This window comes from Uranotaenia lowii, chromosome 2 (assembly GCF_029784155.1).
Source record: "Uranotaenia lowii strain MFRU-FL chromosome 2, ASM2978415v1, whole genome shotgun sequence".
Taxonomy (NCBI): Eukaryota; Metazoa; Arthropoda; class Insecta; order Diptera; family Culicidae; genus Uranotaenia; species Uranotaenia lowii.
In genome coordinates, this window is record NC_073692.1 from 13796211 (window position 1) to 13813702 (window position 17492).

The following is a 17492-nucleotide window of genomic DNA, read 5'->3' on the forward strand; positions in this document are numbered from 1 at the left end:
TATTTTAAGCAATTATACGCTAATGGTTAAGTTAATGAATCACTAAATAAAGCCCACACGATAGAAAAAGAAGCGTGGTTCCACGTGTAAGCAATCTTATGTGGGTAATGTGTTTCGATGGAACCTGTACTGAGATATTGTTTCGGAACGAAACTAGTAATTACTTACACAACTAGTTCATACATTTACTGAGGTACAATTAATTCATTCATTCATGTAGTATGTACTTAGAACGATGTTTCACGTGTAAGCCATATGGTTATAAAAGAACAATTGGGTGAAAATTTCGCAGGAAAGCGATGATTGGAAATCCCGTCGAAAATATTGTGGTTATTTTTGGACAGGGAATTGTTCTATCAGATATGTTTCTTTCGCTCTCGTTAACTTAGGGTAGAAAGTATTAATTTCTAGTTAATGGTGGCCTGATTTTAATTTCAGCGTCAACTGTTTCGTAATCATTTAGCTTGTAAGCATATGTATTAACCATTTCTACTAGCTTGTCGAATCTCTCAACGTGCACCTTCTTCGATATGCTCATTCTACTATAACTAATTGCCATTCATATCCATCTTCCATATGACAGAAAAATACTAGAATAGGCGGAAAATTGAACGAATCCGAGCAGTCAGAAGAAATTTATTTCATCTGCATTGACAAATTAGACTCTACTCCAACAATGAACTTCTTTGGACGCGGAATTATCTATATAAGATACTATGCTTAATTCACCCTTCACAAAACTGATACTCTCTCTTTTACCGTCAATAATATCAATGACAATAGTCAATGAATGGATAGGAAAAAGGAATGAAGATCTGTTTTGTACAATTTAATCGAGGTTACCTCTGCATCCTAGCATAACCCAGGACTCTCTAACGCAACTCTGCTTCATACACACACATAGTGTATCAATGAATCGGAATGAAGCAATCGGAGTACGAGTTACAAGAAATACGGTTTCACTGTTGGTCGGAAATAATTATTTGCCAGTTTTTTGGAGGCAGATTTTCGTCAGAAACTCATTCAGCAAACAAGATGGAAATTGATTCTGAAATTAAGTCGAAAACCAATTCAGCTACCCATTCAGAAAACACATTTGGAAATACTGTCGGAAAAACATTCATAAATCTAGTCAGAAAACACTTTCGAAATTGGTTGTTGGACAAACATTCAGAGAAAAAGTTAGTTTGTCAAGTCTGTCAGAAATGAGCCGAAATTATATTGATGTTGAGTCAGCTTTTATGTTATTTGTATATCAATTTTAAAGTCTGATTATGTGACGGGAAAGCTTGAGAATTGCCATGTTCGGCTCATGTTAGTTGTCGGAAGTCAGAGAGCTTGAAAGCTTCGAAATTTAAGGTCATTCGGACCAGTAAGAATTCTGAAATAAAAAAAACAAAATTCCTTTTCCCAAGCTATCAGTCACCCACCAAGAATACTATCGGACGAAGGCGGACAACCAGAGAGGTCGCAAAAATTAGTTATTGGAAGATTAGATGTGGCTTTCCAAGTAACACAGATTAAACCAACTAGCATGCTATTTTTATAACTGTTTTATTACGATCATAAAAAATGCTTTGATTCTTGATTCAACCATTCTCCTGTAGTTCTGAAAACGCTAATAATGCTTTTACTTAATATACTGTTCAAGTTGTTTAGAAAGAGTACTGAATGCTCTTTTAACACTTCAATAAATCATAAACTTAGAAGATTTTTCCCAGTTTTTTTGCAGGTTTATATACCGCAATAATTAAGTGACAGTTCTCGTTCAAGATGTCAAACCACGACACGCACAGGCTATGTAGATCGCACATGTTTGAATTTGAATCTCATTTTCATATATTTTAATAAGTCATGTGTGTTGTTTTTAAGTTAAAAAAAAAATATATATATATATATATATATACATATATATATATATATATATATATATATATATATATATATATATATATATATATATATATATATATATATATATATATATATATATATATATATATATATATATATATATATATATATATATATATATATATATATATATATATATATATATATATATATATATATATATATATATATATATATATATATATATATATATATATATATATATATATATATATATATATATATATAAAATTCAAATACTTCAAATCATCGGGATGTTTTTATTAATTGGAGGAATAGTTACACAGGACAAAAACTGGATATACCTATTAGGGCCCTCGAATACCGATGCTGTTTTTCACGGAACGTCTAAGTGCGAGTGAGCAAGCCTAGTGGGGCGTAGTGATGTTCCTAAGGCCGGGTGTGGCCCAGGGTGCGGTTCCAGACTGCGGACGAGTCTGCAAAGTCCGCTTTGTTAAAATTGGAATAAAGAAGAGTGCCGAAGCTAAGACTACTATGATATGTTTGGTGATTTTCTGTATTCTAATGCTTCTGAAAGATCTTTGAACAAAATATGCATAGCCCTTAATTCCTGTGTACGATATGTTTTCAAACTACATATCTCGATATTCTCGAGTGTCACATCTACAAAAACTTCACATCGGTTGTTCATTTGAAAGTTTTTATAAATATCGCTTTTGTGTAGTAATGCATAGAATATAACAAAACTGGTAAACCTAATTATTTGAAAACTTTGCTCACGCCACTAAGAAACTCACGAACCAGGAATATCTTGATCTCTTCGCATAGTTCGTCTTACTATGGCGGAACATTTTCGTTAGAGGTATTGTCAATTGAAATGATCATCCCAACAATTTGAAAATAATCTAGTATATAAAGAAGAGTTCAGCTATATACACTGCCGGCCAAAAGTTTGGGATCACTCACTAAAAACATGCAAATTTTGATCGTTCATATCTCAGCCGTCTCAGGACATATTGCAAATCTTCTGATCTCATTTGAAATATAATGAGCAATAGCTATCTCGGAGGTATTTTGCCCAAATATAATGTTTTAGTTTTGAACTTAAAACTTAACCTAAAGTTATAACATTTTCAAAAAATCGCACTCAATATTCAAAGCCGATCATCTCGGGATAGGGTGGACCAAATCTCAAAATTTGAGTTGCATTAGAATTCCTGTTCTCTACTTCTCAAAACACAATCAAAAAATTTTGAGAAAAAATTCAAGAATGTATTTTTAATTAATAAAATAGACACTTGAGTTATCGTCCAAAAGTTTGGGATCACCTCTTTGTATGGTGAGTTTGGGATCATTCTTATAAAAACATGCAAATTTATTTTATTCATATCTTTCTCATATAACATCGTATTGCAGATCTGAAGGGTTCATTTGGAAGCTTAGGAATGGTTGCTTTTTAATAAATTCATTCAAAAATTATATTTTAAGGTTAGAACTATAAAAAAAATCTGGGAACTTTCAAAAAACTATTAATTTCAGGTGATTTTTTTATGGTTATCACTTCAAAATATAATTTTAGAATGAATTTATTAAAAAACAACAATTCCTTAGCTTCCAAATGAACCCTTCAGATCTGCAATACGATGTTATATGAGAAAGATATGAATAAAATAAATTTGCATGTTTTTATAAGAACGATCCCAAACTCACCATACAAAGAGGTGATCCCAAACTTTTGGACGATAACTCAAGTGTCTATTTTATTAATTAAAAATACATTCTTGAATTTTTTCTCAAAATTTTTTGATTGTGTTTTGAGAAGTAGAGAACAGGAATTCTAATGCAACTCAAATTTTGAGATTTGGTCCACCCTATCCCGAGATGATCGGCTTTGAATATTGAGTGCGATTTTTTGAAAATGTTATAACTTTAGGTTAAGTTTTAAGTTCAAAACTAAAACATTATATTTGGGCAAAATACCTCCGAGATAGCTATTGCTCATTATATTTCAAATGAGATCAGAAGATTTGCAATATGTCCTGAGACGGCTGAGATATGAACGATCAAAATTTGCATGTTTTTTAGTGGGTGATCCCAAACTTTTGGCCGGCAGTGTGTGTATGTTTGTATATATATGCACCTTATACAAATCCACACCGCTTAACCGATCAGCTTGAAGTTTGGTACAGTGATGCAATTGGACATGAGAAAGGTCGAGGTAATAGTTTTGGGACCCTCCCGCCTGAAAAAAGGGAACCTCCCATACAACGTTCGTTTTTATTCCCAAGAACCAAAAGTCATGGCACCCATTTTATCAACCGATTTTTGTTTCTTTTGGCGGGGTTGTTTACACCATTACCATGGACCAGGCTTTAGAAAATACCATACAGAGTACACGTGTACTGGAAAGCAAATCAAAGCTTGCTGAGCATTATAGATTTGAAAGGAGAAATTTTCACGGGTGTTTTTTCCTTCTACTGTTCAAAGCACGTGGTACCGGTGAGAGGTATTTGATTGCAATAATGAGCCTTCATTTAGGATTTAAAAAAAAAACTACTCGCCTGTTAGAAATATATTGAGAAGAACAGTGGTTGATGAATTGACTTCTTCAGTTGAATAACTACTTGGACTGAAAACTAATGTTCCAGCTTTTAGGAACCATCCGTTTTCATATTTTCGGAACTCCTCATAGAGAAAAAATTAATAAAACTGAGGGTTGTAGGTTCAAGGCTGCGATCTCAACACTTTGATTGTCGCTTAGGAATTTAATTTACAATAGAAATTAGACAATTAAACGTCCATTTTATGAAAAAAATTAAAACCAAGTCCAACGCACGAGACTTTTAGTAACTTAATCTGAAGTTTTTAGTTTTGTACAATTCAATTTCATTTGTAAATTTTTAAATGTTTAGTTATTATTGATCATCGATGTGTTCAATTCTACCATTCAATTATAAGAAAACTTAAAAAGCACATTGAAAACATGCAGAGGTTTCAGCGGAAATCTATCTAGAAATTTCTAAGTACAAAATAAAACTTAAATGGGTATTCCATTCTACGAGGAGATCTTGAAAAGAGGTCGTTAACATTTGTTTACAAGCTTAACACATAGGATTTTCACTAGATAACCCATGAAAAAGGTAATAAAATGTTATCATTTTATAAAAAAATGGTAATTTAATTCAAGCTTCCTTCAAAATGGTGGGTGTAAAATAAGGTTGCCAGAATTGCCGTATCGGGACCGGACAAATCCAGCCAATTTTATCGAAAAACCTGGCCAAATCCAGCATTTGATTTCAAAATGTTCAAACCGATTTCCTGGCAATATCCGGACAAACTTGGTCAAAACTGCGGAATTATTCAGTAAAAAAAACGAAAAATATACTTGCAATATATTTTTTTTCAACAAACCAAATCAGCAGATTTAAAATTGTATATCAAGCTTCCAAACACGGGTCATGATTATTTCTAGAACTTGCCATTTAAAACTTCTTTTTGAACGTAAAAATGAAAAATTATAATTATTATTAAATCTCAGTTTATGTTACGTTTTAAAAATAATGTGAATACATCCGGGCAAAATCCGGGATTTTTGCAACAACATCCGGGAAACCGGGCCAGACCGGACTTACCTCAAATTTTGATTCAAATGTTCTAGCAAATCCGGATAAATCCGGGCAACCTGGCAACCTTAGATTAAAATCTTTTTCATTGAAAAATTAGTAATTTGAAATTTGAAACTGAGAAATTTTAAATTTAACATTTTGAAAATTTTTAATTTTGGAAATCTGTTAATAATAGGAAAGGTAATCTAGATTTTGACAGGATTTAGTTTTCGACAAATTACTGGAAATACACATATTGATATACAATTTTCGGTTTTCGTATTTATTAGGGATCGCGTGGACACCAGTTATATCGATTCATCCAATACCGTTCGATATAACGGAAAATCGCCGCATTTCGGAGAGTTCCCGTTACGACCATACGTAAGTACAATCTTCATAAACATCTTTATATGGTTCAAATCATTCAAATAACCGATCAAAAATTATGAGCAAAAAACAATTTGCTAGGGTAACCAGATTATAGAATTTTATTGAATTATTACGAATGATCTGAAAGTTTATGAATTCTTCAAAAGGAAGTGTGTAAAATAGTCAAAAATCGGAAAGCACGAATATTTGTTCCGTTCAAGAAGCACAAAATGAATTAGATTCATTCCATTTCCAAATAATAGGAGCGTGTGACAAGGAATATTTAAAAAAAGGTAGTGCCAAGGCAGCCCTGCTCTAGTATTATATTGGTACAGACTGTGACAAAAACAAAATTTTAATGTCAAACTTTTCAAATTTTTAGAAGTATTTTTAATAAGTTTGTTTTTATTTTGTATTGTTTTTCGACTCTGCATTATTGTGTTCTGAAAACATACACCTTTGAATCTGAATTTTTAATGAAAAAAAAAACACAGTTTCTACCTTCTATTCTTTCCAGGACTCAAAATTTCAATTGAAAGAGACAAAATCTGCAAAGTTTTAAATATTAATATTTGAAAGCAAATTCACTGGTGTTGGGAAAAAGTGATAGAAATTTTTACACTTTTAGCACATTCTGAAAACTTTACCATGCGAAAACATTTTCAAGATCTGCAGCTTTCAAGTTTTTTTTACAACATTATATTTTCGTATGCTGTGATGCAAAAATAGCAATATTTCTATCGCACATGTCACACAGGGCTGTAAAAAATGCAACGCCCAAAGATCTTTAAAACATTTTTAAAATGGTAAAATTTTCAAAATGTCAAAATTTCCACCACTTTTTCACAACACCAGTGCAGTGAAGAAATGTAATTCTCTATTTTTATTTTTTTCTTACCAGTTTCTTAATGATCATTCACGACATGACATGTACTTTGTGAGTATAATTAAACATGGTGTATTATAATTATATAAAGTTTTTATTTTGATCATCCAAAATGAACTTATTTTGCGTTTTAGAATATTATAGTTATAACTTTATCTCTGATCACTGGCACTCTTAAAGTAATATTAAATATTATTTTCTATTTATCTAATTAAATTCAATCATTAACTACATCATCATCAACACATTTTAATTCGTGATTATTTTTTTTTCAAACTCGAAATTTTATAAATTTTGCAATCAACCCTGCGATTGAAAATGAAGTAAAGAAATGTAAATTAAGATGAATATTCAATAAAAATTATTATTATCATCCTAACAAATTTTAGTCATGGAAAATTTTGACCTAAACTGACATTTTTTAGAATAATTTTTTTCTATCTATGTTTATTTATTCCAAATTCTAAAACTAGTTTGCTTAAAATTTATTAAGAAGCAAATTCAAAGCACGGAATAAGGAACATCATTTTGAAAAAAATATAAATGACTTACCGGAAATAGCATTAATTCGAAACTTCCATTATGAATTTCCGTTTCCAGTTTTTGAAAATTCGAATTTGATGAATAAGAAAAAGGCCCTTTCACCTAATGCCAATATTGCGGGGATTTCATGCGATTTTCAGTGATTATCAGCATTTTAAGGGAAAGCTGTCATCTTGGATTTCAAGATGGTGCCAGATAAAGAAATTCGACTTCAACTCATGGTATCATACCACCGGACATTCACTATTTATTTCATTTCAAAGTATGTCCTCATTTGTACTAATGAAAAACAACTCGGAACTCATTCTAAGCGTGTAATTGGTTGGCTTGCGAGAGAAACGTTAAGTTTTAGCTATTTATGTGGCTCTCATAAAATCGTTATTGAAGTAAACAGCCATTATATGACCATAATACAGCTATAAAGCATTGAATTAAGCATTGAACTGACTAAAGCCATGTTGGTTGCATAATCGGAGAGCACAAAATGACGTTATGTGGATGGATTCACGATGGCAAAATCATCAAAGAGGGGAGCAACAGAAATCCGAAGAATTGCAAATTTAATTTTGATGCCAATTTACTTAGAAATGCATGAAACGTCGAGATCTGGTGAAACCTAAAAAAAAATCATTTTCCTTTGGTCCTCCCTTTGGTGAATTAAAGAAAAAAACCGATACGTTAAGCGCTTTGAGGCACCCCTAAATCAAACCCGATTGAGCTTTAATTTTGCACAGATCAGTTATTTGAGCAAATATATAAAATGTATATGATTGGTTTCGAAATTCGACCATTCATCCATTGTCACCTTAGCGCAGGTATTAAAAAAATAAAATCATTTTTTTTTCTAACAATCAATACCAATCGCATTTTTCGCTCAATACCAAATTATTTCATTCTGGAACCTCCGCTATGATAATTGTTCGAAGCTACTTGCGTCAAATAACCTAGATTTCCAACTTCCCGCCGTGTCATGGAGCCCCAGGAAATCCAGTCATGTAATATCCCTAGATCGAAACTCAGCATCCATTCTGCCTACCGGAAGGTAAATGAACCCATCAAGCTACCAAATGTGGTGGAGGATCAGCGAGTAGTAGGCTATGAATGGATCAAACAAAGTGGTCTGCTTTTTTCGCCTATTCGGCAGGCCGAGGCTTAATCCAGTGGGATGAAGATGAACACTGCAAATCAACGCTCATCCATGACTGGTTAGAATTTTTTCGAACATTAAAACTCTCATGGAGGGGAATTTTGCTAATCACGTTTCTCTGTGATGTTTAGAACTTTTTGTTGTAAAAGGTTTTTTATTCTTCTATTTTTGTTTTTGTTGTTTGGCTGTTGCAATTACGCCAAAGTAGTTGTCGGGGATAATCTTGTTTTGGTGGGTAATTCTCTTGAAGATTTGGGGATGCTATATAAGTTCAGGTAAAGCACTCCAGGGAGGATCATTCGAGTTGGGTTTGGTGAAGATTCAGGGAATAACACGCAAGCTTCTTTAAAATTATTTGATCGAAGGTAGCCATGAAGTACGCCATCGCAGCAACCGCAGTATTATTAGTTTTAGGAAATGTGCAGTGTTACATTCGTAAGTGTGGTGTTTTGAAGTCGTGGATTGGAATAAGGATTGATTGTGAATTAAACTGACTTCTAAATTCTCAGCTGCATCACTTTCGGTATGCAATCGAGCAGATCCTGAGCTTGACAAGTGTGTGAGAGCCGTCGTCGAGGGACTTCGTTCCCGAATTGCTTCCGGTGATTACGGGGAGGGACACATGCTGCCAAGTTTGGATCCGGCCTATATTGATAGACTGGATATTGATGATGGTGCCAACCTGCAGGCGTCCTTCAGAAATTTGACCGTAACCGGTGCCAAGAACTTCCAGATTGACAAACTACAGTGAGTTTAATTTATTTTGTTTAAAAAATGAAGCAAACTAATGATATTTTTTATCAAAAAAAGTCTCAACGTTCCGGAGAAGAACATCAACTTCCGGGTTACTCTGGACAAAATGAACCTGAAGGGAAAGTACAACATGAAGATGAAGCTGTCCTTGCTACTGATCGATGGAGTCGGTGATGCCAATCTGGATATTTGTGAGTACATTGAGCGTTTCCAAAGTAAAAAGCAGATTCTAGTTCGTTTTAAATCTTCCAGCTGATTCCAAATTGTTGGTTAAAATGCACTACCAATTGTTGCCCAGCGCTAAGGATCCCTCCCGGTTGACGATGCAGTTCGACCCGATTGAGATGAAGATTAAGTTTGCTGGACCGGCTAAGTTCAACTTCACCAACCTGCTGAAAGATAAGCCAAGATTGAGCGAGGCCGCCAATGAAGCCGTCAATGAAGATCCGTCTGTGATTTTGGAAAAAGCTAAACCAGCAGTTCAACAGTTCTTCTCCAAGCTGTTCACCGACATTGCCAATGGTCTGATGAAGGAAGCCACGGAGGAAGAAGCTCTTCCATTGTAAATAAATGATCATAATTAAAAAATTTAAAAAATAGTTGTGAACTTATAGATCAATCCGATAGTCCGAACTGTGGATGTCCTATCAGTTTTTTTTAATGAAAATTTAGAACAAATCAAATGTTATATACAGACATACATGCACACTTATTGAGACATATTTACTTAGACTCAATTAAAACTCGAACAGCACTTAGCTTGTGCTTAACATAATTGAATAAGTCAAAACAGCCGTTCATTTCGGGGAATCTCAGCTCCGCTTCGCTCTTCTGTAGTGTGCAAACATCATCAGAATTGCAAAGAACGCGAAAACACAGGAACGATCTCTCAGTCAGCTCCGGTAGCGCTCACTTAAGTAGCTGACTGAATAAACGATGACGGTGGTTAAAAAATGATTCTAAAGTAGTTTACCGAGTAGGTATCTTGTTCTGCGGGAGACGACGCCAAGTCGCCACATGATACCCGTACGACACAACGCTCTGATTTGAACCGCAGACGCGCAGGTTCTTTGCGAGGATTCACCTCCTAAAATAGTATTCCCGAAAATGGATGTTATTTCCAAAACGAATTCGGATGAAGAGATAAGTTTTCGAAAGGAGAACGGCGGCTCCTTGCTGCCCATAAAATTAGCATTAGTGCAGCAGAATCTAGTTTTCGAATCGGGAACCATGTCAGTTCCAGTTTTAGAACACTGTTAATATGCATGAAATAATCGGTCATGCTGCTGATCGCAAACTGGAACCATTTGCTAGTATTTTTTTTTCGTTTTTTAAACGAAAAAGGAAAACGTAATTTTATTTCTGTCTGAGATTCTTTACAGTTTCAATGTTTTTTTTTAATTTTTTTGAAAGAAAACTATCTATTCTGAAGCCATTCAACAGATCGATGATACAAAAGCTTCATGAAGTAAACGCCTGAAAGTTTACTTCCCCACGAGCGTACTTGCATGATCGCACTTAAGTACTTGAAAGATACATTGTAGCTGCCGGTACGTGATCACTTGACTTGATACCAGTGGTGCTCAGAATCATTCGGATACTATTTATTTATTGGGTTTGTTTTTTGTCAATTGAAAAAAAATTAAAAAAATTAAGATGGTTTGATGTTTGTGATGATCAACGTGTTCATCTCTTGTGCATAATGAAAAGTTTTATTTCCAAAATCTATAATTATTTCTAGGATTTTTCAAAACTCAATTAAGTTCATTTTTATTTCCAAATTTCATAGACAATGCGCTTAGCTCAGATTAAATGTATGTATACAAAACGAAAGTATGTACAACCTTAACTTTTATTTAGTCTTGGAACTGTCAATCAATTAATGATCCAATACTTGCAGAATTTTGTTAAGTTTTTTTTTTTGTTTCGACTATAGTCGTTTTACCATCTTTATGGCATTCGCGACTTTATCAACGTTACAGTTGACGGATCGTTATTGAAAAACTTATCCGGTACAACTGTGTTCGATATTTACTCCATGGCTCGAACTCACGGACATCGGCTCAGGGGACAACAGCTATATCACAAGCCACATTTTGTAAGGTAATTTATATTTATTGAACCAACTATCTCAATAGCATTATTTTTTGTACTAATTCTTATCGGTAACTTGGACGTTTTTCAAATTTATTTTCAAAAATGATGGTTAAATATATAAAAAATAATAAGGAAGAGTAAAAACTTTTGAAAATTAAACAAAAATTGATCTATTTAAAATAGAAAAATGTCGAGTTATAGTAATCTACCTAACCTACCTGAGGGTCTGGCGCCGATAGACCGACGCATAGGACTGAGATAAAAGATCTCCAGTGCTGGTGTTCAGGAGCCAGCGTCTTTACATGCTGCCAGCCAAGGTTTTTGTCCACTGTGCGGGTTTCAGCAGCTAGACTACGCCGACACAAGCTTCTGGGCCTGCCTCTTCTTCGATGCCCATCTGAATTCCAGTCAAGCGCCTCTCTGCTAATTTCGTTTTCATCTCTTCGCAGCGTGTGCCCAATCCATCATCACTTACGTTTCCTCTCGATTTCTAGTGCCTTTGGATGACACTGGCGATGTAGTTCCACGTTTGAGATCCAATTGCCAGGCTACCACAAATACTTACAGTTTTTTCGTCGTCACCGCATTTGTGCACCAAGTTTCGCACCCGTAAAAAAATGCGGATTTGACGTTTGAGTTGGAAATTCGGATTTAGTTCGTAGAGGGATCTGGCGTGAGCGCTTGCTGCAGTGACAAACAGTCTGAATGTTGCTAAATCGAGCGGTACATTTTTAGATCGTCAGCGTAGACCATTAATTCAGAATCAATTATATTACAAAGGTCGTTCATAAAAAAGTTGAACAGTAGTGGACCCAAATGACTCCCTAGAGGAACTCCAGAAGGAACAGTGAAGATTCGGGATTTGATGTGACCCTGTCGAACGAATGCAGTTCTGCCTTGGAGTTACAATTCGAGCCATTTTACAATCCAAGTTGGGAATCCCATTTTTTCCAGTTTGTCGATGAGGAGCTTGTGGGGAAGCCGATCGAATGCATTGGCAAAGTCCACATATAAAGCATCTACTTGCTTTTTATTTGCGAGACGACCGCTTATAAAGGGGACATACACCATTAAGTTCGACAAAGTTGATCGCTTTTTGTGAGATCATCAGATGATATGTGACGAGACTTGGCTCATTGCGTTGAAAATTAACAACTCAAAAACCTTTGTAAGGCAATTTAGTATAGAAATATCATTAATGCGACTTACTGTTGGCGCTTCGAGCTGCGGGTTCTGTTGGCCATCACTATTTGTGACTGGACGAGTTGTTCAAAATGCTAGGTCTAACGCTTGAGCTGATCTGTTCGATCTGTCAACAACTGACCTTCTCATTCTTTCAGCGGCATCCTTGCATTGGTGCGGCGAGAAATGTAATAGAGTAATCGGATATCTCCATTGGCGGCGGCTCTTTCTCCCTCCTCGGCTAGAGAGTTTGTCCAGGCTCTCTTGTCTCGCGTACAAGCTCGTTTAACTGCGTTTTCCAGCTCCGCATATGGTAAGCGGGCGGCTGCTTTAGCTGACCCGGTACATGCCTGCTCAACTCCGACTTTCTCCTTTCTCCGATCTTCAACCATCCTCCAGGTTTCATCCGACATCCATTCACTCCTTCTTCCAAAGATTTTACCGAGAGTACCATGGCTCGTCGTAATAGAGGCATTCTTGTTTCCACACCACTGTTCTTCGACAGTTCTGTCTGTCAGCAATTCCTAGGCTCGGGATTCTAGCTGTTCAACGTATGCCCTTTTCACCTCTGGATTCTCCAACCGGCGGACGTCGGACCGCCGTTGGACACGCGCAACTCTTAGTCGTATCTCGCCAAGGACGAGGTGATGGTCAGATGCAATGTCTGCGCTTCGTTTGTTGCGGTCATCAAATGGGCTCCTTCTCCATTTTCGGCTGATGCAGATCAGGTCAATTTGATTCTCTGTTCGGCCATATCGGGATACCCAAGTGCCTTTATGTGCTGGTCGATGGGGGTAAATGCATTTTTTATCGATGGGAAGATCGAGGTGTACACTCGAAACGAAGATCAGTAGTGTTCCACAACAGATATCGTCAACCTCCCGAAGAACGTGACCAACACACCAGCAGCTACCTGAACCCGAACCCAAATAGCAACATCTAGCGAATCCACATCTTCGACACGAGAAACTCAAATCGATTCCTAATCGACACAGGCGCAGATGTCTCTGTCATGCCACCATCTGCAAGAGAACGTCTCTCACAGACACAATCGCATCAACTCTCCGCAGCGAACGGAACCCGAATACAGACATAAGGCACCAAACGTTTACAGTAGAACCAGGCGGCGGCAACGCTATTCAAACCGTATGGAGCACATCTCTCAGATTTCCCCTTTTTTCCCCTCGTTTTGACAGATTTAAGCTTTTCTCCTCAGATTTAAGCTTTCGTCTCCTATGCTCAAGGCAAAAAAAGCTTAAATCTGAGGAAAAAAAATTAAAAACGAGATTCACGAGCACATATTTAAAAGATTTTTTTTTTTACAATTTCGTTTATTTGAAACGGCTCTGACCGTTGGTTTTAAGGAGCCAAACTCTTGTTTTTGTATTTACAAATCATTGATTTAAACTACGTTAGTTAGAGAAAGAACAAAGCAAAGGGAAAAAAGATTTATATACGAAGATCGATAGATTTTAGGAAAAGGTATAACTCGAACATGTAGTCTAGGTCTACCGCAGCCAACACATCCCTCATTGGAACGTTAGGTGGTTTTCCTCGGGCCCGAAGGGTGTCTATTAAATTCGCTCTGGCGATAAGGTGGTCCTCACACGACCAAACAATATGCTCGATGTCATGGTAACCTTGACCGCAACGGCACAAGTTACTGCTAGCAAGATTAACACGATAGAGTAACGCGTCTAAGGAACCATGATTGGACATAAGACGGGAAAACGTTCGAATAAAATCTCGACTAAGGTCCAACCTATTGAACCAGGGTTTGAGGCTTACCTTCGGGATAATCGAGGGAAGCCACCGGCCGAACTCATCTTCGTTCCATTTGCGCTGCCAGTTGACAAGGGCGTTTTTATGAACCAAAAAGTAGAATTCGCTGAAGGCGATTTGACGATGATAAACATCGCCTTCAACCGCGCCCACCTTTGCAAGAGAGTCTGCCCGCTCATTGCCTGATATTGAGCAATGAGAAGGGACCCAAACAAAGGTGATTAAAAAACTTTGTCTAAATAAAGCACTCAATGTTACCCGTATCTTCTCAAGGAAGTATGGCGAGTGCTTTCCGGGTCTTATTGAACGAATAGCCTCAACAGAGCTTAGGCTATCCGTAACAATAAAGTAGTGTTCAACAGGTCGAGAGGTTACGTTGTCTAGTGCCCAATGAATTGCTGCTAATTCTGCTGTATACACTGAGCATGGGGCTTGAAGACTGTAGGAGGCACTATAAATTTGATTGAACACTCCAAACCCGGTACATTCGCCTATAAGGGATCCATCAGTAAAGTACATTTTATCAGCATCGAGGTGTCCATATTTTTCATCAAAAAGCCTAGGAACAATAAGAGAACGATGATGTTCCGGGATACTACGGATTTCATGCTGCATGGACAAATCAAACTGGATAGCATTATTGTCGTAGGCAGGGTGACAAACACGAATAGGAGAATACGACGAAGGATTAACCTGCATAGACATGAACTCATGATATATGGTCATATATTTTGAATGAAGATTTGGCTCTAGAAGCTTTTCAAAATTTAAAATCACCAATGGGTTCATTACCTCACACCTGATGAGGAACCGAAGAGATAATGAATAAAACCTATCTCTCAGTGGGAGTACGCATGCCAAAATCTCGAGACTCATGGTATGTGTTGAGAGCATACAACCCAGTGCTATTCGAAGACATCGATATTGAATACGCTCGAGTTTAATAAGATGTGTTTTGGCAGCTGATTGGAAGCAAAAACTGCCGTACTCCATCACTGAGAGAATAGTTGTTCGATATAACTTGATCAGATCTTCCGGATGGGCTCCCCACCAGGTGCCGGTAATTGAACGGAGAAAATTAATTCTTTGCTGGCATTTTCCTTTCAAATACTCAATATGAGTTCTCCAGGTGCACTTGGAATCAAACCAAACCCCAAGGTACTTGAAACACCTCGATTGAGTAATCGTTCTGCCTAGGAGTTGAAGCTTAGGTTGAGCAGGTCTATGTTTTTTAGAGAAGACAACCATCTCCGTTTTCTGTGGAGAAAACTCAATACCAAGCCCCAAAGCCCAGGTTGACAATCTGTCTAAAGTATCTTGTAAAGGTCTGTGCAGATGAGACTCAGTAGATCCTGTAACAGACACCACGCCGTCATCCGCAAATTGTCTTAGAGTACAGCCTTCAGAGAGACAGCTGTCGATATCACTTACGTAAAAGTTGTACAAAAGTGGACTCAAACATGAACCTTGGGGGAGGGGGGCCCATGTAAGAGGTTCTTCTAATTGCAATGTCTCCGTTAGCAAAGTTCAGATGTTTCTCACAAAGTAAGCTGTATAAGATGTTGTTCAATAGAGGGGGCAGACCTCGGGAATGCAATTTCTCTGACAACACCTCAATTGAAACTGCATCAAAAGCTCCCTTTATGTCTAGAAACACTGAGGCCATTTGCTCACGTTTTGCGTATGCCAGTTGTATCTCTGAAGACAGCAAATCAAGACAATCGTTTGTTCCTTTGCCTCTTCGAAACCCAAACTGAGTATCTGAAAGAAGGCCGTTTGTTTCTACCCACTTATCCAAACGAAACAAGATCATTTTCTCCATCAACTTCCGTATACAAGACAACATCGCTATAGGGCGATAGGAATTGAAATCGGATGCTGGTTTTCCAGGCTTTTGGATAGCTATAACTCTCACCTGTCTCCAGTCTTCGGGAACAATGTTATGCTCCAAGAATAGATTAAATAAATTTAAAAAGCGAAACTTTGCAGCATCCGGAAGATTTTTCAACAAGTTAAATTTTATTTGATCAACTCCTGGAGCTGAGTTGTTACAAGAGAGGAGAGCAAGTGAGAATTCAACCATCGAAAAGTTAGAATCCATTTCACTCCTACGTGGTGGCACATTGCGAATAATTTTTTGCACAGGTGCTGAATCAGGACCGACTTTTCGTGCAAAGCTGAAGATCCAACTATGGCTATATTCCTCGCTTTCATTAGTTGAAGTACGATTCCGCATGCGTCGTGCCACATTCCACAATGTACTTAACCCTCCAAAGCTGTTCGGGTCAATATGACCCGAAGCGCACATTTCAAACCTCTATATCATCATTCCAATATACTGAAGAACTGGGAATTTTAACAGACCAAGTATGTTCTATGAAAATGATGATCAAATTAACGACAAAAATTTAAAATTTGAGTTTTGAAAATCGGTTCATTGGTAAATGAAATACAGCTGAGCAAAGCCAAAACTGGATGACGTTTTTTCAAAGTAAGATTTTTTTCTACCCGAAGATCTGAGATCGCGGTCAAAACTTTCATTGGACCCCAACATATCTATACATTGTCGGATAGATGGATTCTTGACAATTCCAAACATCAACGAAACACTCAAATACAAAGAAGCTGTCAGAAGTTATGAGTATTTTAAAAATAAAATTGATTTTTCGGACTTTTTACTTTCTGAACCAGATTCTGATCACCTGGTAAAACTTATCGACTTTATTTTGGAATGTTGAGTAATGAGATTAAATTACCTACACAATGAATATAATATTATCGAAATCGGTTAACATTTACAACCAGGAGAACGAAATCAAACTACAACTCAAATTTCCTCGAAACTGATATTTTGCGAACGGCTTTGGAAGGTTAAGGACGTTTCGCGTGATAATCCTCCCACAAAATTGCGCCAATAAGCCTGTTTTTTTGCTTTGATCAACTTTTTGTATTGATTTTCAAGGGAATAATACAATTGGAAGTTGTCAAGTGTACCATTCTTTCGGAAGACTTTAAATGCTTTTGATTTTTCGGCATGCAATTTGGAACACTGGCTGTCCCACCATGCATTGGGGGGTGTTCGACGAACCAATTGGTTTGGGATGGGTTTCGTCTGAGCCTAAACCGCACTTTCATGAATCAAGCGAGCTAGGAAGCTATATTCCTCCATAGGAGATAAGTCATTCACAGAATCTTGGGCTGTAGTAATTGCATCTGCATATTTCTTCCAGTCGATGTGTCTTGTGAGATC

At 36.7% G+C, this 17492-nt stretch overlaps 1 protein-coding gene across 1 annotated transcript; it reads left to right on the forward strand.

Moving 5' to 3' along the window:
- The first annotated feature begins 8735 nt into the window (after window positions 1–8735).
- LOC129749935 (uncharacterized) lies at window positions 8736–9748 on the forward strand. Its single transcript, XM_055745067.1, has 4 exons — window positions 8736–8863; window positions 8938–9175; window positions 9239–9372; window positions 9434–9748. Exons 1-4 carry the CDS (start codon window positions 8800–8802, stop codon window positions 9745–9747), a joined length of 750 nt encoding a protein of 249 aa, XP_055601042.1. The 5' UTR covers window positions 8736–8799; the 3' UTR covers window position 9748.
- The last annotated feature ends 7744 nt before the right edge of the window (window positions 9749–17492 follow it).

Bases quoted from the DNA above. Each gene is read 5' to 3' on its own strand.
- LOC129749935 (XM_055745067.1), top strand. From the start codon at position 8,800: ATGAAGTACGCCATCGCAGCAACCGCAGTATTATTAGTTTTAGGAAAT. The intron at 9,176-9,238 runs GTGAGTTTAATT...TATCAAAAAAAG, and splicing joins TTCCAGATTGACAAACTACA to TCTCAACGTTCCGGAGAAGA. The intron at 9,373-9,433 runs GTGAGTACATTG...TAAATCTTCCAG, and splicing joins TGATGCCAATCTGGATATTT to CTGATTCCAAATTGTTGGTT.